This window comes from Thermobia domestica, chromosome 12, assembly GCF_964235325.1.
Source record: "Thermobia domestica chromosome 12, izTheDome1.hap1.1, whole genome shotgun sequence".
NCBI classification, from domain to species: Eukaryota; Metazoa; Arthropoda; class Insecta; order Zygentoma; family Lepismatidae; genus Thermobia; species Thermobia domestica.
In genome coordinates, this window is record NC_137465.1 from 45,361,234 (window position 1) to 45,385,514 (window position 24,281).

General features: G+C 34.3%; 1 protein-coding gene across 1 annotated transcript in view; it reads left to right on the forward strand.

The window, feature by feature from the left end:
* Sema2a (Semaphorin 2a) overlaps positions 1 to 24,281 on the forward strand; it is a 799,786-nt gene that overhangs the window by 763,649 nt on the left and 11,856 nt on the right. The window contains exons 8-12 of the mRNA XM_081733673.1: positions 3,823 to 4,059; positions 10,670 to 10,846; positions 16,130 to 16,254; positions 17,193 to 17,344; positions 20,685 to 20,876. Of these exons, the coding sequence (XP_081589799.1) occupies positions 3,823 to 4,059; positions 10,670 to 10,846; positions 16,130 to 16,254; positions 17,193 to 17,344; positions 20,685 to 20,876 (883 nt within the window). The remainder of the gene's footprint in view (positions 1 to 3,822; positions 4,060 to 10,669; positions 10,847 to 16,129; positions 16,255 to 17,192; positions 17,345 to 20,684; positions 20,877 to 24,281) is intronic.

Below are 24,281 nucleotides of genomic sequence, written 5' to 3' on the forward strand. Positions count from 1 at the left end.
TAATAATGTAATAATATACAACTTGGATATTGAATTCCACTGTTACTTTTTTTAGCTTGTAGATATGTTAAACTTTGTGTTTTTGTGATAATCCAAACTTTCAACATACGGGTATCAGTCTCCGAGATTTTCGTATATAACTATAACAGTGATCCTAAATCTTCCAAACAAGTATAGATAACAATCACTGAAGTTCATAATTGACTTTCTGGGAACATGCTGGTCCTAATTGATATATCACATGGCTACCTTTTCATTTCAAAAAATGTCTCAGATTTCAAAATGGCGGATTTCAAGATGGCGGTGAACGTTCCTGATCTACTCTGCCCATTCTTCTTTTGCCAATATGTGAAATTACCACCGTTTTCATTGTATATCTTTCACTATTTTTACGATTCAATAGTTTATTTGATGTATTTCTGTAACATAGCATAGTCCTTCTCCCACCAACTTGACCCCCTCCCCCGTTTCTTATGACGCTCAGCCGCTGTAACTTTGCACATATACATATTTTCACATCCTCTATCAGGCGCATTATCTCATCCCGCAACTCGATTCATCCATTTGGACCCTTTACTTGTCATTATCAGCTAATGGTTGTTCCATCATGTATAACAAAGGGAATAAATTAATAGTTCATTCCATTATTATTATTATTATTATTATTATTATTATTATTATTATTATTATTATTATTATTATTATTATTATTATTATTATTATTATTATTATTATTATTATTATTAATGTTTTAGCATATATTCTTGTCTTCAACTTTCATCGACTGCGTAGAAAAAAAATAATATTTTTTTAAATGGGATAGAGAAGTAATCTATTCGGCACATGTGATTACATCTACAGTAAATATTGTTTTCCTCTATTTTAAAGTTAATTCATTTTTTTAATTACGTAAGAGTTAGCCTTCGAGCAAATAAAATGTACTTTTTCCTACCAGCTTATGGTGTGAACAGCTCAGTGCTTTGCGGTGTTGACTTTTTGTGAAATAAACTGTGTTAACCATTTTCAGTGTTTTCTAGAATGTAAACAAACCTCACTCACATACGTAATAAAAACAAATATTAGGATTTGCGTTTATTATTCTGTTAGCGTTCTGAGTGCCTGGCAAATATGCTTGTTTTAACATATAAAAAGAAGTCATGAAATAAAAAGTTACAATAATGGGTCATTTACGTAATAATAATATTTTTTATGGGAGTTCTATTGTATTGTTTCTGTTTGTAATGAGTGTATAATGTTCCTTTGTTAATCTGGTAGCGATGTTACGAAAGTTATAATTTACGGTAATGTGTTGGTAAATCAGCAAAGTGGATAGTAAATGGGTATCAAGATTACATATTCAATATGTAAACATGACGTACATTAAAATTACGAATATTCCAGTTCACTGCTCCGATTACAACTGATTTGATTCAGTAACTCAGCAGATAAATGTGAGCATTTAGTGCTCTTGCTTTGGACTTGATAAATCCCTGGTTGAAGTCCTGCATGCTAGTGTGGGTTTTCATCAGGAAAAGGTTGGAATGATACAGATTCTGGGCGGCCGACTTCTCAAATCTCTACTGGCTGCAGTCCATCAGGACTTAAAAATGTGCAAAACGGATCAAACAAAAGCATACAAAAGTCAATCTTAAAACATTGCTTTATAAACTACGTTGATTTTTAGTTTTCGTTGATTCTTCGATGAGAGTATCTTCAGATTTCTTCTTAACACTTTGCCTCCGCTTGTCAGCATATGTATACACGAGCGTTCTGCATCTTACCGATGTTCGTATGCATGATACATGGACCTTTTTTCACGTAATAAATGACACTGACACTACAGAAATGTAAATAAAACAGCTGAATGCTTTTAATCCTTTCTTTGACATTTAACCGTGTATTATGACCTTGAATTATGTATTTTTTCCCCCCTCGAAGAGAGAGCTTGGAAAGAAACCTCTCATTTTCCATCAGTTTTCTTCGTTGATTCAATGAAAATGTTTCTGCACCGTGGTATTGCTTGTACTTTTCGTATTTTCTTTTCGTTTTTGTGTGTCCTCAGAAGAAAATGGACACTCCCAACAAGAGTAGTACAACATCTTCAAGGCGCACCGTTCTCCCCTTACAAGAAATCTCAGAGATAGTGAACACAATAGCAATTTCAATGGAAGAATTCGATGGTGGAAGAGTTGACAGAATGAGATTGTGGGAGGAAACGGGAATACCCCGAGAAAACTAACGGACACGATGTTGTCCACCAGAAACTTATTTGGCCGGGGATCGAACCGGAACCCCACACACCAGAGATAAGTGCCTTATGACTGAGCCACCGTATCGCATATCTGTTCAATAGAAACACTAACTATTAATTGACCAAGTGAAGTGATATTGTGACGACTGTTGACATTGATTTTGTATTATTATTATTATTATTATTATTATTATTATTATTATTATTATTATTATTATTATTATTATTATTATTATTATTACTCACTTGTGAATTACAATGAAATCGAAAGAGCACACAAAATGAACATGTATTGTGAACGAAGAGGAAGAAAGCAACACGGGCAGCATTTTAGATACTAGTTAGTATAAATTCACATCTCTCGTGGCAGTGTTTCCAATTTATACTTTATCAGTTGAATCCGAAACTTTGTAAGTGATGTAAGTGAAAAGTAACTGCTATTTTATTACTTCAAATTCCGATTTCTCAGTTCCTGTCTCTTCCATACTTTCAGCTCACTCTTGGAGCCTTGTTCATGGAAGATAAAAATTGGAATAAATAAATAAAAATTAAATAAAAATAAAGAAAGAACATCGGGAAAATATAAAAGACTGGACTGTTTGTTATTAGTCAAGTAGTAACGTGACACGCTGTGAAATGGCATGCTTGATATCTTTAATGTAACAATTTCAGATCCAGGAAGCGATCTCTCGTTGTGGCAAACCTCCAAATCTCTTAGCTATGATATGATCAGTATGGTACCGATGTTTGTTTTGTTATGTGAACAAAATGGCCCCGTGACTGCTGGAGAAAACTAAGGAGGTCCAGAGAAACTGGAACTCCAGTAGAACCATCTAGAATTTTTGTTACTAGAAAAGTCGAAAATTTTAAGTATCTGATTAAAGCAACTGAAGTGAAAGACCCGTTATCAGACCCTGCGCATTGTCTGTATGGATCTGTATAGCTTAAAAAATAAATAGCACAATTGTCATTATTAATAATGTCGCTAATAAAATTCAAGAAACATTTTAAAACCGTAGCAGCTACTATCAAAACAGAATCTTCCCCATAATTCAATAGATTTTGCTTTAGATTTCCAGCCCACTTGCGTTGATTTTTAAAGTTAATGAATTTATTTTATACTTTTTAAAGAAATTCTTCCTTAGAATAACAAATAGCAATGCCACGTCTACACCACGTGAAGGAGTTTGGTTAGAATTGTGAAAGTAACTGAATCGTATGCAACCAACTTTACATTTGCGTACAGCTGCGTTGCATACCAACAAGGGGTAAACACATATAATAATCTCCTATGGGAATACACAGGGGTGGATATCTTCGGATCAACTCGATGGATCACTTTCCTCAAAGGAACTCGATTTCTAACTTCGGACCCTTTACAGTGTGATCGAAATTAATGGTGATCCATCAAGTAGGTCTTGAGATTCTTTTTTGCCTCTCGGACGGACGGACGCACGGACAGACAGGCTAAGTATATAGTACTTTTTTTTAAAGGTAAATCGAACTCCTTTCAAAAGTAGATTGTTCCCTATTTAAAAATCATGACTTTTTTTCTCTCTCTCTCTTTGCAGAGGGCATCTACAAGATTCCTGGAGACGATACAAGATTCTACTGCACGTTCACGACATCAATGAATGGCTTAATGGGTTCAGCAATTTGTTCCTTCACCATCGACGATATTCAAGAGGCTTTCAAAGGAAAATTTAAACATCAGGAGACAAGCAACTCAGCATGGCTGCCTGTACTTAGTAGCAAAGTTCCTGAACCTCGACCGGGAGAATGCGTCAACGATACAGCAACATTGCCAGGTAATTACATAGACATATATTGTTCTTTTGCGTTAGTGAAATGGAATTGCAATTTTTTTTCCTAAAAGAAAAGGAAGTTTAATTCTCGGGGTATTAATTCAACATATCTCAAAAATAATGAAGTAGCAATGAGTTTTCTTTTGCGGAAAAAAATGCTTCATTAATTTTAGCAAGTCTTCAATATAAGTATATATATAATATTGTAATGTCTATTGGGTAGAGTTAATAATAGTCCGGGATTTTTCCCTTCACCAATTTTATTATAAAACAATTACAAAGTTCTTCAAAAACAATTTCAATGTTTCCAATATAGAGCCTCAACACACGTAAACTGGCCTCTGTTTTGATGAAGGTAGAGATTAGGTTTTGTATGGCCACCCCTTTGCCTAGTGCAGCCTCCAAGATGTTGTAAAGGTAGGCCTTTCAAAGTCAGTCCCTTCTGCCCAATGCAGCTTCCAGGAGTAGGTTGTAGCTAAAAATGCAGCTACCAGTGATTAGGTGAGGTGGGATCTTCCTTGTCCAATGCGACCCCGGGAGCAGGTGTTGTAGGTTATTTGATCAGTGCTCCACTGATATTTTGCTTCTCTTCTAAGCTTCTTTTATAGGTGATTTCTGGGTAGCTCGTTCCTCATCGGGTTTCGTCGTACAGACTTACTGTCTTCCTGTTTATTCTATGTGTTGTCTGCTTGATTTTATGGCTATTAACAATAGCACGTGTTCTCTGGTTGTGACATGTGCTTGAAGGGGTAATGCACTGAATGGTGGGGATCCTTACAATATATTCTTCAAAAATTTGAGTAAGTTCAAATTACTTAGCAAGTCAAGGTCAACCCCTTGCTAAGTTTGGTCAAGGTCGGATAAATCCTATAGAGTCTTATATTGTAGAATCAAAATTAATGTCTTCCTTTGAAAGTAAGTCAGATGCATTTTGTCTTTCTTTGATGACTTACAAATAATTCTTGTTAAAAATTAAGAATCACAACCTAGATAAATTCTATAAAAAGTACTATTTAGTTAGGGAATCAGTGTCGTCTGAGAAGCTGAAGCAAGTTACGTAAGACAAAGAAAAAGTATAGACTCAGTTTTAAGGAATGTTCTCCAACAAACTTTAATTTTTCAATGTTCAATTGCAATGCTTAATGTTAGAGAATATTTTCAAAAATGAAATCTCCGTTGACAAGTACGAAAAATAGAATCAATGTTAATGCAGTGAGAACAGAACTTCAAATTCGTACAAATTATGAACAAAGCGGTGGTGATGGTGATAGTAAATCTAAAACATGTTCGTGTGCTACAAAGTATAGCAAGTTTTTATTAAATAATCGAGGAAGCTGAAACTGACAAAACAAGTATTACTAAACGTACTTTCTTCTGGGGAGACACAAATTAATATAAATCTTTCCTTACAAATCAGTTTTATTACTAGTCCCTTTATTATTTTTTATTTTCTTTTATTACATAAGGTAATGAGATTACTGTAAATAAATATTGGAACGTTTAGTAGTAAAGAGACAAGGTGTCCTCCTTTTCGATTTTAGAAATCTGGCAACCCTCATACAATATATACTGTTCTTTATATTACGTGTATATACAGTGTGTTTCAAAACAACACAGACAACGTTTGGGAGGTGATTCCTTACACTAAGATAAGACAAAAAGTATAGACCAACCTGGGTGCACAAATGCTTTCTTTCGGAGTTATAGGCTACCGAAAACATGGACAAATCAACTTTAAAGATCCATAGTTCCAATAATATAGGATCTACTCTAGTCGGGTCAAGACTTCACTCAAGAACTAGTATGTGGCATATCAAATATATATAGTTCAGAATCCTGTGGTACTTCTGCAACAGTTTTTAGAGGTATTGGTGAGCACTTCAAATTATATGCCCTTAACCCAACTCCCTCTATAAAAATTGTTGCGTGAGTACCGCAGGATTCTGAAACAAGTATTTTGGATAGGGCACATATTAGTTCCTAAGTGAAGTCTTGATCCGACTACGGTAGGTCCCATAGTTTTGGAGATAGGAACCTTTAAATTTGATTATTTCATGCTTTCAGCACCCTATAACTTTGAAAGGAAGCATTTGTGCACCCAAATTAGTCTACACTTTTTGTCTCATCTTGGTGTCAGGAATCACCTGTCAAACGTTGTCGGTGTTGTTTTGAAACACCCTGTATATGTAAGTTGATCATAAGTCCGAACTTAAATGGAGCCAAGAACCTACATATAATGTACTCTGTTCTTGTGATTAATATTTAAAAGGGAAAACCAAATGAAGGGCGTAAATATAGTCATATATAGCCAGTCCTGATAATAACGCCCAAAAACTCCATCTTTTGTTTATAGTACTTGGCGCAATGAATAAAGAGGATGACATTTACATCGGTGCCATTTTAACACACGAACTTGTGTAATTCATGTATATATAAAGGTAATCAAGAAAGTTCTGTCGCTTTTTATGGAGGTATGTGTTCAATTAGCCCTCACACTGTGAGTTGAATGCGAATGGAGATAAGGCGAAGGTCAGTTGTTTGTGTGGGTATATCGAACATACTACCTGGTTGTGGCACTTCAGTTACACCGTGAACTTGCTTAAGGACAGAGTGAACATATGACCTTCACAGAGCGTCATAAGGGTGTGTATGCAGTACGAGTTCAAACTGGGGTCAAACGTCACTGCAGGGGAGCGGAAGATATGCCAGGTCTTTGGTGAGGGTGTCGTGACGATGCGGGCAGCGCAGCGGTGGTTTAACAAGTTTAAGGACCGTGATGAAGCACTCAAAGAAGCACCACGTACCGGAAGACCAACACATGTACAAAGTGAAGATCTTCAGGCAGCAGTTGAGGCGAACAGTGGCCAGGTATGTGAAGAACTGGGGCTACGATTCAGTGTGAGTGGAGAAACCATTCGGCAGCACCTCCGTCAACTTGGAAAGCACTACAAGTTGGGTCGATGGGTCCCACATGATTTAACTCCGGGCCAGAAGGCAACGCGAGCAGACACCTTTGTTTCTGTGCTGTTTTGTCTGAGGAAGGAGCCATTTCTGAACGGTGTGTTGACATGTGATGAGAAGTGGGTTCTGTACGAAGCTCCACGGCGCCATCATTGGTTAACATCCCATGAACCGGTTCCAAAACAGCCAAAACCAGCACTGCACCAGAAGAAAGTCCTCCTGTGTGTTTGGTAGACTGCTCGCGGCATCGTGCATCGGGAACTGCTACCAGCTAGTCAGAGCATCAATGCAACTGTGCACTGTCAGCAGTTGAATCGTGTTCAAGATAAACTCAAAACTCTCGAGCTAGCACTTCTGAATTCACTTGTTACTTTCTTCACTTCAAGCCCCACCAAGTTCTACCGCGATGGAATCCATGGCCTTTCAGAACGTTGGCAGATGGTCGTCGATGCTGCTGGGGACTATTTTTTGATTTTCCAGGTACGTCTTAGGTGACACATCGATGTTCGAAAATGGTGGGTGAAAAAGCTACAGAACTTCCTTGGTTACCTTTATAGTATATTCGTATATCAAAAGAAAGCAGATTCTCACAAACTGTACAATTTGAAGTTCAATTTAAAACTGTAAGTATTTTTTTGTACATGTCATTCAGTTATTACTTTCAGTTTTGCCATTCAGCTATCACATTTAATTCAAATAGACATATAATCCAAGGATCCCACAAAGAAAACGAAAATGACATGACAAGTCTTTACCCTTACGGTTGCTTAAGGTTGGTGTAAAGGGACAAGCTTTGCCGATAGATGTCACTACAATCTTCATATCTCTCTTTCACGAAAATTCACGATTTCATTGTTGAAACAGTTATATTGTTAAAGATTTCGATATCCATTTCAACAATGAAGAAAATTTTAAATAAAAAATCGGCACGGATTGTTGCCTTCGAAAGGCCATGAAGTTTCTTTTGTAAAAATTTGAAGTCTCTAGGTTGAAATTTGTAAGAGAAATCATGAATTTTCGTGAAAGGTAAAAAATATCATGAGAGAGGTACGAAGACTGGAGTGACATCTATCGGCAAAACTTGCCCTTTAAACCAATCTTAAAGATGGAAAAGAAACCGGAAAGTTAAAAATTACTGCCAATATTGATAGAATATTACGGTGGAACCTGTGGAAAATGGAGTTATTATGACAGAAATTGACAGAAGATATCCTTACGGCATTTTTATAAATTTACTAAAAATATAATCTTGTCAAATGTGGAATAAATTTTGGTTTCATTTTATTTAAGATGCACTGCATTTCATATTAAGTAACATAATATGAGAGTATTAAATTTAAAACTAATTTTAGTAAAGGGTTAGTCATGAAAAGATTAAAAAAAAAAATTAAAACATCAGTACGTTTCGCATGTTACGACTAGGTAAAAGAGAACACAAGAAAAATCATTAAAGGAAAGTTAAAAAGGAACCAATGATCTATATTGTAGTCTTATCAAATCACACACAGTAAAATGTCTCCATAGTAACAAATTGTGCCTCATTATAGAAATTCTCTGGGATGGAAAGAAAAGAGATGAAATTTAATGATATACAAATTGCATCATGTCAACGGAAAATTCTTTTTTTTTTTAATAAAGGTTAAATAATGTTGTTGTTTCTTGAATTATATAATACGAAACAAGGTCACCTGAACCACCAGAAGAAAACAGCGAACAGTAAAGAGTATATTAATTGAACACATGTTTCTCTTCCTCCTCCTCCTCCTCCTCCTCCTCCCTTCTTTTTCTTCTTCTTCTTCTTCTTCTTCTTCTTCTTCTTCTTATTATTATTATTATTATTATTATTATTATTATTATTATTATTATTATTATTATTATTATTATTATTATTATTATTATTATTATCGAACCTACACATTCTAATGTGGGCTATGTGAAAAGTGGGATACCACAAGGGTCACCTCTTTTATTTTCTTTGTTTATAAATTATCTTCCGGACAAAATCAGATATTCAAGTATACTTTTGTATGTCGATGAAATTATTATTTTTTTTTTTTAGAATAATTAATAACTACTTGCTACAAAAAGCCTTAAATATACAGGGTGGCCCATAATTTTGTATATGAAGTTTCAAAGACTGTGGTAAAGAAAGTAGCAACATAACTTAACAATAAAATTGTACATATACACATTACTCTCATATCTTTCCTTATAAGAATTTTAATCTCTGTTCTCCATGGCATAGTCCACCAACGCACCATCCAAATCATTACGTGCTTGCAGACGAAGAGAAACATTGTCACAAGTAGCTTGACAGACCCGGGCTGGTATCCTGTGGAACTCTTCAGTATAGCTTCCCGTAGTTTGAGCAAATCGCGTATGTGCTGTTGATACATTTTGCCCTTTAAAATACCCTATAAGAAAAAGTCAGATGGTTCCAAATCGGGAGATCGAGCTGGCCATGCCACAAACCCACGTCGACCGATCCAGCAGTTCGGGAATATTTCGTTCAGCCATTCTCGCACTGATGTGGGTGTGCTCTATCTTTACCGATATCCCCATTCTCATGCTACACAGTGTTGCTATATCGAAACTTTTTGTCCAGGATTACAGATACTACAGTCAGTCAAACATTATATACAGAATTATGGGTCACCCTGTACAATAGTAAGTGCATGGTGTAAAAATAACTTAATAAAAGTAAATATTAAGAAAAAATAATTATAACTTACACTAACAAAACATAATACTTTGTTTGTAAATATGAGGGTGATTATATGAAAATTGAGCAAACAGAGATTATCAAGAACCCGGGAATCACATTTTTTTGACAGACAGTTAACATTTTGTGAACATGTAAATCCTACTACAGAAGGAACAAGAAGAACAGTAGGTTTTATTTTCAAACAACGATCTGCATTTCAAAATGATAGAACGCATGTGCACTTATTCAAGTTACTGGTTAATACCTAGATTAGAATTCGAATCTGTAATACGGAATAGTATTTGTAATGATATTAACAAACAGGATTTAATCTGTACAAAAATGTTTTATTAGATTATTGTGTTTTAAAATGAAAATGAATTATTACTCCAATAGTAAATATGAACATTGAGACTAATACTGGGGTCAGTCTAATAGTTGGACTATTTTCCGACTGGAAAAAGCTCTTTCGCAGCGTGAAACTTGTTCACAATTTATTATTAACCTAAATCAAATAATAAAATGGAAGTTAAATAATGTATTTTTTCTTAAATCTGTATGTAATTAATAACCATAGAATATCTTGTTTTTCACTTGTTTCGGAAATTGGAAGAAATGCAGTTTACTGATGAACGAAAAATACATATAAAATCATAATTGAGCAAGAAAATTGATGCGTAAAAACCTTAATTTAATTCTAGGTTCAATAGGATTCTATTTTTCTTTTCTTTATCTTTTCATGTTTTCGTTCTTTCTTAACAGTGTCTAATGTATTACTATTTGCTTTCTTATATATCACTCTAATTATCATAAATAAACGTGCAAAATTTTACCTAAAAGAAAAAATCAAGTATATTAAAATGTCACAGTATGTAAGTTTAGTTCGCTACAGAGCCTTGTAGTTTCAAAAATATTTTTGTATTTACATCCTTAATTTTTTTCTTCCAGATACCGTTCTAAATTTCATCCGTTCTCACCCTTTGATGGATGCTGCCGTGGCTCATGAAAATGGGAAACCAGTTTTCTACAAGCGGGACGTTCTATTCACACATCTTGTGGTGGATAAAGTGAAAGTTGGATCGTTTGGAACTCAAAATGAATATACAGTTTACTATGTAGGAACAAGTAAGTCTTTTATTCTATATAACGAGATGAATATGATATTTACCTTTTGAAAATCAACAATTTCTAGTTTATGAGAAAATGCAAATAAAAGACATCGTCTAAATTGAGAAATAAAATACATATTTTAAAAAAAATATATCGATTTCAAATACGAGGGCCATTCTGAAGGTAACCTCCAATTGGTTAAAAAAAGAAACAGCAAAATAAATAAGAAGAACTTATTTTATAATCTAAAAACTATTTCTTTGCCCTGTTTTCCAACATTTCCCTAAACACTCAAACATTTATCGTATCTGTGCACTAGCTTAGAAATACCAACAGCATAAAAATCTCCTGCCTGTGCCTTGAGCCAGCCTCTGACTGTAGCCTAACCTCTATGTTACTACGTCATATAACACAGCCCTGGAAATTTGTGAAAATTCATCGGAAAGCCCCGAGATTTTGAAACATCGATTTTCAAAAACTTTTGCATCAATTTGCTGAACGAGTTCATCAATGACCACTGATTGCCCGCCACTCCTGTCTTTGTCATGAATGTTTGTTCGTCCACTTTTATATGAACGAATTCATTCACGAACAGCTCCTTCACTCATCACACTTGGTGCATACACGGCACAAAGTTTTCGATGAATAGCTGCTGCCAAAGTGGAAATAGTCATCAGACAACCTTCAATCTACCATGGCTGGATGCAGACTGATCTACCACGCACGTCTGTGCAAAGATGGCAGCACTGCCTCCACTATTTCATGCACAGTCACCAATCAGAAGTTACTTTCCAAACGCGCCTCGTACATTTCAACTGCTCATGCGGCAGTAACTATGAAGAGTGAAAGGCATTTAAAAGAAGAAAAAAAAAAGATTAAATGTGAAAATTTATGAAGAATTTAAATAATTATTTTAATATAAAAACAGTTTCGAAGTTTCACATAGTAGAACTAGTACTTACGTGGTGTGTGGAGAAGGAAAATTTACGCCAGGTCATTTCTAGATGTGGCCGAAATAAAAAAAAATGAAAAAAATCTATCCTTTTCCTCATGTCAAACACAAATTGTACTACATTGATATTCTTTTTTAATTAGAAGAGTCGTTTAATTAATTATAGAATTCTATATTTCATGATAATATGTCTCGGGTGGGTGTATAAAGTGAGTTAACTCCGGAGAGTTGAGGGAGCACGGTGACTTAGTGGTAAAGTGTTCGCCTTTGGTGCGTGGGATACCTGGTTCGATTCCACCTCGCGCCAAGTGAACTTTGTGATGAACAAACACTGTGTTCGTAAGTTTTCTCGGGGTTCTTCCACTTTATTCATTCCACCATTGCATTTCTTTCTTGCGATCACAGACTCCTTTAGCGTGGCCGGCATAACCCTGGAACGTAAAACTGAAAGATTTCATTTTTATTTTCCAGATAGTTGATTTTAAAATACACGAAATTTGATGTACTGGTCTCCGTATGATTGCCCAGTTATAGCGAGATTCCAAGTCAAGTACCTTCGCAACCAGTAGCCACATGAGATACTGCTGTATACACATAATGGGAAGAATATGGGCTTCCTCCGTAGATTACTTAGTTTTAATAATTTCATCTTTCTTTACACACTCACCCGAGATTAAGCATAACCCGGCCGTGAGTGGAGAAAGTACAAGTACTTATTATCCGATTTACATAAATAATGCCTTCCGTAAATTTTACGTAAATCGAATTTTAAGTTGCTTAAGTGTAACTTCGAAGGAAACCGCATTATTATTATTATTATTATTATTATTATTATTATTATTATTATTATTATTATTATTATTATTATTATTATTATTATTATAAATATTATTATTATTATTATTTTATATTGACGTAAGTCGCGTACTACGTAACTCGTTTGTTACTGTATTGTCAATTTTGTCAAAATTATGGAAATGTCTTTAAGTGTCCAGAGGAAAAAAGATTACAATATAACAGAAATTTATCTTTCGATTTTTTACGCGTCAAATCACTATTAAAAAGTGTTAATATACTTGAATAATGTCTGACAAAAATTGTATAATGCCACAATTCGAATTATTTAAAATTTCATAGTATATTCCATCTAAAAATTATTTACTGCTCACTACGAAGATTATTTAAGAATTACACACTAGTTTCAATCACATAAACACACTATATTTCTCTATAATTATTATCAATCGCTTTACTGCATTGTAGAACACGTCTATATTATACGATGTCTTGGTTTGTTATATGTTGATAATTATATATAAACAAGTACTTGGTAACGAAATTGTTACCTTAGTAACCGGATCACTGTCACAGCAACGAGTAAACGAATATTTCTTCCTAGTGACAGAAAAATAAAACATTCACAATCAACATTTTTCATGACATTAATTGTAACATTTTCTTCTTCTTCTTCTAATATGTAGCTAGTGCCGGTTAAAATAGCACTTTTGCCCTAAATACTAGCTAAAATAAACAGAGTATATACATGTTATCGTAATTTGGGACTACTTAATATTGCATTCAGTACTAGGTTTAAATGACCAAGTGCTCCTATCGAAGTCAGGTACATATTTTTGTTAATGAGCAGAAAGCATTAATCCTATTACGAACATACAATATATAAAAGACTGCTTCTTTTTTTCCTTCTTTCTCCTATTTAGTATGATCAGATCTACTCTAACTCAATGCTTCTTAACTTTTTTTGAATGACGACACACTTTAGTGAGAACCCTGCATCACAACACGCTTAGTGTAGGTTAAATTAGAATTTAACATTGTGAATTATGTTTCAGGCGATGATTTTAACATGGCAAAAGTAAAATACGTTTTATAAAGTCTTGACTTATAGATCTTCTGGATAACATAAAATTTATGTTCTCCTATTAAATTATAAAAATTTCTCGAGACGCACCCATGAGGCTGCGTGACACACCGGTTGGGAAAGCCTACTCTAGACTATAATGTTCTTAGCTTATGAGAAATCCATGCATGACTATATCCTGATTAAACAGATACAATTTTGCGGTCTGTCTATCATCGAGTGACATTATCAATAATTCATTAGCTTAATTGATTCCCTGTATTACAACGTGTGATATGATCGTAATACTGTACAGGGTGTTTCAAAAGGGATTTTACCTTAAGAGTTATTAATTGTTGGTTGTAAATGAAACATATTTGTAGTTAAATAAACTCAAAAAGTATTCACCGTGCTCTTATTAATACTGTTACAGATTGATTTCAAATAAATCGTATTAAACGTCGAATTTCAGCTGACAGCTGTTAGCACTGTTAAGACGTGGGTACGAAGAATAGTTTTGAGGGGATAGAACCTCTTGATCACCTTAACCTTCTCCTTTTCCTTGAAATCTTCATTCTCCCTTCAATGGAGTTTGTGCACCAATCTGAGTGTCGTATAAGATAGGTCACCAGTGAATTTCTTCTTTTCTTAGGTACCTCTTCGTTTCCTTTCTTTAGCACTTCCTCATGAAAACGATTGCAGGGTAATAATTAACTAAAAAAAATTATGTATAGACACTGGTAAATACTAAAGTCTTAAGGCTTCACTTCTTGTGTGCACTGTGAGTTTTCACTGACGCCTGTTAGTATTGCAAAGAAGCGAAGCCTTAAAAAATTAGTGTTTACTAGTGTATATATGTAAATACTTTTTTTTTTTAGTTATTACTCTATACATTCCATTCCCGCTATAAACCTTTCTTCTTATCTATGTCTTGACAATGCTAACAACTATCAGCGAAAATTCAACGTTTAATAACGTCCAATCTGTACCAAAGTAAAAGAAAAAAAAAAACCCTTTTTAGTTTATATATAAGCCTATTCAAATGGCTTACATTACAATGAATACTCATAATTAGTAGACAAAAAGTGTCTTTAATGTAGTAAGTGCTATTCAATTATGCATGAATTATATTGGTCAAATGGCCATCATTGGAAAGTAAAAACTTCACTTCCGCACCACAAACATTAATAAACTAAAAGACAACAGTCGATGTCATTGTCGAAATGGAAGCACAATTGTATGAAAAATGCTATTCTTAATCTTGGGGCATGATTAGTATCATGTTTTAAAAACCCAAAGTGTGTTGTAAAGAAGCTGTTTGAAACTAAAACGTAAAACACTGTTATGTAAATAGTAAGTAAAGAGCGATGAGTAATTGTTGATTATTTATAACAGTGGCGTGTGCAAGGGAGAGGGTCCGGATTTTAAATCCCGTCGTTGAACAATATATAAAAATTAATAAATAAATAAACTATAAAATATTAAGAAATGTGTACAAAAATCTTGAAACGGTATAAGTTAGAGATCTTATTCCCTATGTTGAAATTCTGTGTTCACTACTGATTAATTACGAGACACAGCGATAGTAGTATGCATAATACCTGGTCATACTGAAGGTCATGATGATTATTATAATGGAAAAACACTCTGGCTCTCGCCTGAAATGAGCCCACTACTCAGTTTTGTTCTATTTACCTTTTGTGTGCTACTTGTTAATGTAATATAGTGAACCTGTTTGATGCTTTATTTATAATTTCATGTTCGTATTGTATACGGAGTAAGAAAATTTTGTCTTAAAATGGGCCACCTCGAACGGCAGGAAGGTTCCCGGGGGAGGGGGGCCAGTTGCCCTCCCTGCCCCCCACAAGTTACGGCCCTGGCATAGATCCTTCTGAAATGGCATATTTGAAAAATGAAACTCACTTTGAAATCTTGCAAATTATCAAACAGAATAGTAACATCATTTCGTGAACCATCATTCGAAGACAATAGTGAACTAGGAATAATAGGGGAAAATTATGTGAGATTAAAAATTTAATAAGATAAAACCTACATGCGACAGTTAACTAACAAAATGCTGTAACCATGTTAGCTTTCAAGACGTGAGTCTGCATTTAAGGATTTTAAACTTGTTTGTGTCTTTGATTGATTTTTGTTAATCTTTTCCTGGTGTTACTACAAGAAAATGAATTCCTTCTTACGTATTTTACACAAAATACTTTATAAGATGGATGGAAATGTTGCTAATAGATACCAGTAGTTACAACCAATAGCAATCAAACAATCTTTTCAACTTTTATAAAGTATAGTTCTGATCTGCTACTCCATACAGACTTTTTTAATATGCATATTATCAATATGCATGTCTTGTATTTAACATAATCGCACGCTACAAGTATGATCGTACATGATGTGCTTTAGAATATGTTCTGAGTATTGAACTCTAATTTATGTAACTTTGTTGAGAATAATCCGTTTGTGTTTACAGATACTGGGAAGGTTTACAAGATAGTGCAATGGTATGATGAAAATGGGGAGTCCAATTCAGCGTTGCTGGACATATTTGACGTTACGCCAGGAGAAGCAATAACTGTTATGGAAGTTTCTAGTGAAGTAAGTTTTATTAGTAATGACTAAAAAATATTTAACGTACTCTGTTAACTGTTCAGGCTATATTATTGACTAAAAAATATGTAACGTACGGCTGTAAAGTTCACTAAATCTGAATTATTACTAATAATAAAACATATTGTTCTTAAGTGTAATAATAATAAAACCAGTGCCTAAAATGTAGTTATTTATATGGAGTGATTCGCACTGATATTTGAGTATTTATAATGGCAGTGTTTGGCGCTGCAACAGTTTACCAAGAATTATAATATGCGAACGGAAACTGCAATTGAAGTTCTCAGTATTTAAAGAAATATGTAAGAAAGATATGGGAACTAATTTTATGGTATTGGTAAGACTGCCAAAATTCATCAGTGACCATGAAGTTAAGTTAGTATAAAAGAATAAAAAAAAAATCAAATATATTTTAAATAAATTATTTTGGAAGTGTTGAAGCATCCATCAGTTTATATTTGCCATTAAAATTGGATCTTCGTGACCAGCAATAGGAAAACTAAATACAGAAGTTTGAATTGCCTTGTTACAATATGCAAGAAATAAGTAGGAGTTTCAAGTGCAAAGCAAATGAGCACTAAATCTCCATGAAATTAAAAAAAAAAAAAAAAAAAAAGTGATACCTTCAGTATAGATGAATGTAGATAGTATCTCCAAAATCAGTTTTTAATGTTCTTGTAATGTAAATTATAATATTGTCTTTGCTGATCATTAAGGCATTATATCTATTTGTCAAATACCTATGTAGATTTAAATTTAGTATTGAAGTTTTAATACCAAAATCTTTGTTATACGTACGCTCCTATTGAAAATAATGAGAAATTGAAAGTGCGAGTGTGGCATTGAGAAATGTTAACTTCTTTAAATTTTGAATTAGGTCTTGATGACACGTCTATGTAATATATGATTTTTTTTCTTTCTTTCAGCATAAATCTTTGTACGTAGCATCGGATTATAGAATACGACAAATAGATTTAGTAATGTGTAATCATCGATATGATAACTGTCTGCGGTGTGTTCATGATCCTTACTGTGGTTGGGACAAGGACACTAGCTCATGCAAACCGTATTCACCAGGGTAGGTACTCTTCTAATGATTCTTAATTTAAAACTTTTATACTACACATGGCCCATTTTAGACTGAAATAAACAACAATGTTAAGTACGTACTCTTTAAGGAAACCACGTTGATATTTCATATTTTGAGTTTCAAGCTCCGATATTGAAGTTCATTTGTTATAAAACCAAGTCTCATCAAATGTATTGTGTACATATTTTCCCAACAATATATGTGCAGAATACAGATTTAATTTCTTTCTGTAATAAGAATCGGAAGTGAAAATAGTAATGTTCAGATTAATCAACATGTTCAGTTATATTTAAACCTGCATTTTTCTGCTTACAGGAAACATAGACCTTAATGTAACAAAATACGTTGATAAATATCTACATTCCTAATTCACTTTCGATTTTATTACAAAAAATAAATAATTGTATGCTGCAAATAAATTGCTAGGTCGAGCGTATAAATACAATATGATATAACGAATTACCCACGCCCTAATGATTCTCAGTCAAACGAATTACCCACGCCCTAATGATTCTTAGTCAATTTTCCTTCCAATATTTCGAGTAAGAATATCTTGAATATAGTGCCCGAGTTTAGCACTTGAAATACTGGAAGAGAAATTGACTGAGGAACTTTACTCGGTGAGTAATTCGTATATCTTATACATCTTGAATTCGGTATATGTAATCACCATATCGCTTCTTTTTAAACAAGTGACAGAACTCAAAATTATTAACTTTTCAGGAGAGTCAATAAGGGTCTTTTGTTAAGTTGTGTCACGTTTCTGTTCAAGAAGCGAATAATAAAAGAAATTAAAGCAAGGAATAACTGGAAATGTCCGTTGTAAAAACGTGCTTCTCATAACTTTGATGGACTTCAATTATAAAGAGGAACCAGTCACTTTACCAGTTATATTTGTGCGTATTAATGTTTTCTCAGGATTTGTCCTACGGCAAACAGTTGATTTAGCACCTGATCGGTGGATAGAAGGATCACGTTCAGCATGAATATGCAGTATGTCTGTCCAGAAACATGGATTAGAATAACAAAGGATTAAATGTTCTTTGTTTTTCTGTTTTTTTACTTTACTTCCTTTTGTAAGTTTTAAAAACAGTATCGCAATATACTTTGTTGGTGTTTATAAAAGTGTAATATTCTTGATAACCTATTATGTAGTGAAACTTCCATTAAAGCGACCATTGTTAGTTTCATTGAAAACCTGTCCTTAAGTTTTTTTTTATGTATATATATACAATATCGTTTCTAACGATAAAATACATCCATGGTACAGTGATGTGAATCACGGTAGAAATTCCTTTCAAAAGAAAAGGTTTGAATTAAAATTTTAAATCTTTTATTCCGTTGCAATTGTACACTAATCTCTTATTTTCACTACATGGAATTAAGTTGATTGTCTTCAAAAAAGAAATCAATTGTCATCTGTCTCGGGAACATTTTTCTCGAATAACTTACCTTATCAAGTCAGTCTATAAAGCATGTTTAAAATGTCATGAATACGCTCCACCTGATTGGTATTTGTAAAATTCCACCGATATTCTCACTATCCTCCTTATCTTCATTTAACTTTATTTTCTGAAAGCAAGGAAGACAATTAGAAAATATAGTACACTAGGTTCTTGATACAATTAGTTTAGTATTTTTATTGTAGGAATTACAGGTACCATACAGAATGAAGACATTTTTATGAGTTCAGTATATTTCAATTCAATTTAGGAAGTGCACTAACATTCAAATTCATTGTAATACTCTGATTCGAGAATTTCATTTAAACTTCAGATTTTCACACCTTCTTAACACACAATGCTTGTCATCTTGCTGCAAGATATTTCAGAAAAACAGAGTGTATATGAGGCGCCCTCTAACGTTAGTCATATATAGCTATATTTAGCTTTGACTGTTGTTACACGAATTTTCGTTTTTCCGGGAAACAAAGTATTCCCAAGCAGACAAGAACTACTCTGACTATGTTGTTTTGACTGTGAAATGCTGGTTGTTGTCCACATTTGTTTCATAGGTAAAAGCAGGAAGTGGCCACTTAGGAGGACTTTCTTCCTCCGCGCAGTAATCATTGAATAGGAGGTTCAAAATCAATTAAACTTCCCTGACTTTCACATTGGTTGCTGTAGAAATAGTTATTAGGAGGAGTGGTTGCGGAGAGAACTCTCACTGTGTTTGTTTTCTGTATCACTACGCTTGTGTTTCTTACCCACATATCAAAATAAAAAAATATAATATACATCTATCTGAAGTGAAAGATAAAATCTAAATCATGTTCATTGATCTGATGGATAACAAGAAACTCGCTTTGTCCTTTTACGTCAGCATTTATCCGTTGATTCATGTTCAGATTTCTCAGTCTTCGATCCTTGAAAGTTCTGTTCCAAGCGCATTTAGCGCCCCAATCAAAATTTTTCAGTTCATCTGGTCAAAAACCTCTAAATTAACAGTCAATATATACAGTACACTTTCTCGCAAAATCTGTCACGGGTTACTTCAAGTGAACAAATGACATTTCTAATGCATTTTCTCCTTCTAAATCGAAATCTTGCTTCAAAACTTTCTAGTTTCTTTGGTTATATAATCTTGTGTTCAATATTCAAAGTTGAACTTAATGTTACAGCAGTATAAAACTAAAGTTAAATATTACACAAAGAATGAAAAACTGCATGACTCGAACCCGGGATCTTCGGCGTATCGTGCCAATGCGTTAACCACTATACTATCCAATCCGCTCCCAGAACAGCCAGCGGAGTCGGTGTTCTTTAACTTAGGCCATGTGGTTTGTACCACAACTTCTTATGCTTGGACGATTCAGTGTCCATATTCAGAACACCTCTAATGGTTGTACTCTCATTATATTAACGACAGGAGGAAACAACCAATTTTTAACACACATCCCAGGTTCGAGTTATTGCATGTATCAGATATATTTAACTAGATTTTCGAGTCATGCACTTTTTTACTCATTGTGTATCATTTGAATTCAAGCCTATAGAGCATTTTGTGTGTTGAAAATCGGTTATTTTCTCCTTTCGTTAATATAAAGAAATACTCCTCACATTTTTACATTTGATTTTTTAGCCCATGGTATCAGTATAGGATCGAACAATGTTTGTAGAATTTCTATAATAACGACAATACCTTATATATATATATATATATATAATAGTAAGATTTTCAGTTGCAAGAACTTGACTGGAAATTGTACAAAAATATTATTAATGAGAGTAATTTATATCTATATAAATAACTTCATTATTTGTATTCTGTGTGAAAATTTGAAGATTATTATTACACATTCATTCTCAATGTGTATATTTTGTTGCAGATTGCTTCAGGACGTAACTAATACTACGCAAGGTATATGTGATAACTGTGTAGTAAAGAAGAAAATGCTTGTCACATGGGGACAGAGCATTCATTTAGGCTGTTATTTCAAGATGCCTGAAGTGCTGAGTGGACAGACAGTCACATGGTATCACCATAGCAAAGAGAAAGGACAATATCCAATCATTTACAGGTAAATTAACAGAATAAGTGGTGCAAGTTAAGATTTTTTTTATGGCAGTGTTTGCGAAAAATGAATTGGTTTTGGCTTTGTTTATTTGGAATGTAACGCCCCTTTTCAGAACCAAGGATATAGGAGATGTAGGCGCACACAGCTTTCACTGGAAATCGAAGAAATTTTAATTCGTAATCCACGTTGAGCTACACTAACTATCGTATACTATCTACATACATTTCAAAGCTGTTGTGTATTACGCAACTTTGTATAACTGTACACTTGAATCGACAGTGCTTTTGTTTCTCTTCACTTGAATATTTATTTCTTGTCTCAGTTAGTTGCTTTTCTATTTAGATTTGCAATATGTGTAGCTATAATATTAATTAATATGAATTGGTTCGTTCTTTTCGTATACTAAAATATCATCGTCACAGGTATTGTGCCATTATTAACAGGTCACTTGCTGCAACTGAAACGCTTCCATACTCCACGATCTTCCGTTAACCTCTTCGTCTGCACGTACGATTTTTCTGTTTTGATATCGTCCATTAATTGTACAGCGTAATCCGGAAGTGGGCGTACCCTTAATTGGTGTTTTCTGACGGTTTTACCCACATTTGTTTGGTAGCATTGCTTGGCATTATCTGGTAACATTGCTTGGCATTGTCTGGCAACATTGCTATCCATGTTCATTTATTTTGTGCTGTTTTGTGCTTGGTAACAGTTATTTGCAGTGAAGTTGGAATAATCAACAATGTGTGATCAAAGTCCATATACCATTGAACAAAGATCAGTTGTTGCGGTTTGACTTCACGAAAGGCGTTACACAGGTGATGCCATGGAAAATGTTAAACCGAAATTTACAGACCGCTTTGATATTAATCCACCAAGAAAAGCAACAATGTTGGGGTGGGAAAAACGTGCATTTGCTACGGGCAGTGTGACAGACCATAAAACTGAGGAGGTCGACCCATAAAACTGAAGGATAGTGAGTGGAAGCATCAGTACAGCAGTCGCCTTCACAATCAACACGTAAAAGGTCTTCGGAGCTTGGTATTCCTCGGACCACCATAATGAGGCACATGAAAGAAGATTTAAAATTGAAGGTTTACCATCCAACGCATGTAAATGCACTGAGAATCGCCGACATGGATGCGCGGAAAGAGACATACAGAACTCTCCTTAAGGCGTTCTCTTGCAAACGATCCCGTGGTGCAGTCCTCTTCACAGACGAGTGTGACATCTACCGGAGTATGCATTCTAGGAACGTTGTAATATGGTTTAAGGTTTTACAAAGAGATAGAGACAAACCCACCACACGTGATGGTGTGGGCTGGAATGAGTGCAACACACATTTTTGGGCCTTACTTCTTCAAAGATACTGTTAATGAACATTCTTACCTGGGTCCTACTTCTTATTCTCCTGTTGGTTTATAACGTTATTGTTTATAAAGGCTATCAGAAATCTCTAGGTAAATGGTGGAAAAAGCACAATTTATGCATTATATATTACGTACAATTGCAAATGAGTATTATTTTCATCTTATTTTAATGATAAAAGTGTTATGAAAATTTTAAAGAAAAATGCTTCCTTAGGCGGGTTTGAACCCACGTCAAAGCGGTTTTCATTATTAGCCAGCTCGATAGCATGCTCGACTACTAGGACAGACAGCAACTAGCTTTTGCTTTGTGTTATATGTATGTTACGTGGCGAGAAACGAATAACTCCGACCAATCAGAACCGTGTATTTAGCTCCTATTGCTAGAGTCGAGCGTGATTAATCATTCTGAATGATCAGACACGACTAATCATTCTACAGTGAATTGCTATTTGACGAGGTACAACATTTTTACTCTTATACGACAAGATATTTCTTCACTGCTCTCTTCCGCTGAGTTCGTTTCTTCTTCACACCAATGATGTTTATAATTCTTTTACCCCTATTTAAGATCCTTCGTGGCCAAGATTCCAAGAGAGAGAGAGAAAGAGAGAGTCGAGAACTTGAAAGTGTAAGGATCGTTCAGGAAGCGGGAATATGACATGAGTGAGGTGATTAACGTAACGAATAAATACATTCCAAGTTTAACAACGGGCTAAACCAGTTAACAATTTAGGTTTCCAATTCTTGTTGAAACAACTAATATTTTGATACTGCTGGCGCTGGGCAGGACGTTATTAAATAGGAATTATATTTGCGCCATAGAGGGTTAAAAGAAGTGTTATCTCACATTATGGTATAATGTGTTCAGACGTGTTTTTGAGCTGTAAACAGAATGTCACAAACTTTATTGCTTTGTTTCATAATAATACTTTATAATTAGGGCCGGATTAAAGGAGGGGTTATAACCCCGGGCCTCCAGGTGGACAGAGGCCTCCATTCTGATCGAAATCTCAACTGACTATCTAAAAAGAATCGTGAAGATACAATCATCCATTACGAAGATGCAGTATATATTAATGCTCAGATCCGCCTCTTCATTTTCGGCATCTGAAGACTTTAACCGAAACTGGCTATCATCATCACAATTTATTTTTCTTTAGTCTTTTCCATTATTCTTTATTTGCGATATTGTTAGGTAGAAAGGGAACAAGGTAAAGGGTGGGAAGAACGAGACCACAACACTCAGCATCCAACAACAATGAACAAACAAAACAAAACAAAATTTCAAAAACAAAAAGAAAAACGAAAACAAAACAAAAAGGACTTTTGAGCTATCTAATTCTACCTAATCAATCATACATATTAATTAAGAAAAAAAAATATTTCTATCTAGCTACTACCTAAATTATCATGTACAGTTAACATGTTAAGTTAACAATTGTTTAATATTTGTCTAAAACCTACATTTTGTATTTTCGTCTTATTGATTTTAAAGAGTTCATTAAAATAACACGAAAAAATTTTCGTTACGCTGTGATCTCCAGTCAGATAATTTCGGCGTCTCCTTACTGCTGATTCTCATACCTGTTCTTGGTTCTCACCTAAATGATTTTCACCTGTATGTGTGTTCCTCTCCTGTGTTTACGGTTTCCTCTGTGCGGTTAATAATCACTATATACACTAGTGGTGGGCACAAAAACCGGTTTTTCGGTTTTTTAAAAGGAAAACCGGTTCGGTTTTCACCGGATCCGGTTTCGGTTTTCTTCAAAACCGGTTCCGGTTTTTTCAAAATTTGTTATATTTCTGATCAGAATAGTGTTTCGTTGTTCTCCGGAAACCGATTCCGTTTCCAGACAAATAGTTTTATGTTTTTTCCAAAAGTTTTCATCGAACCGGTTTTGGAGAAAACCGAAACCGGTTTCGGTGAAAAACCGAACCGGGTTTTGGAGAAAACCGAAATGTCGGTTTTCGGATTTCGGTTTTTCTAGAAACCGGTTTCCGGTTTTTATAAAATCCGGTTTTGCCCATCCCTAATATA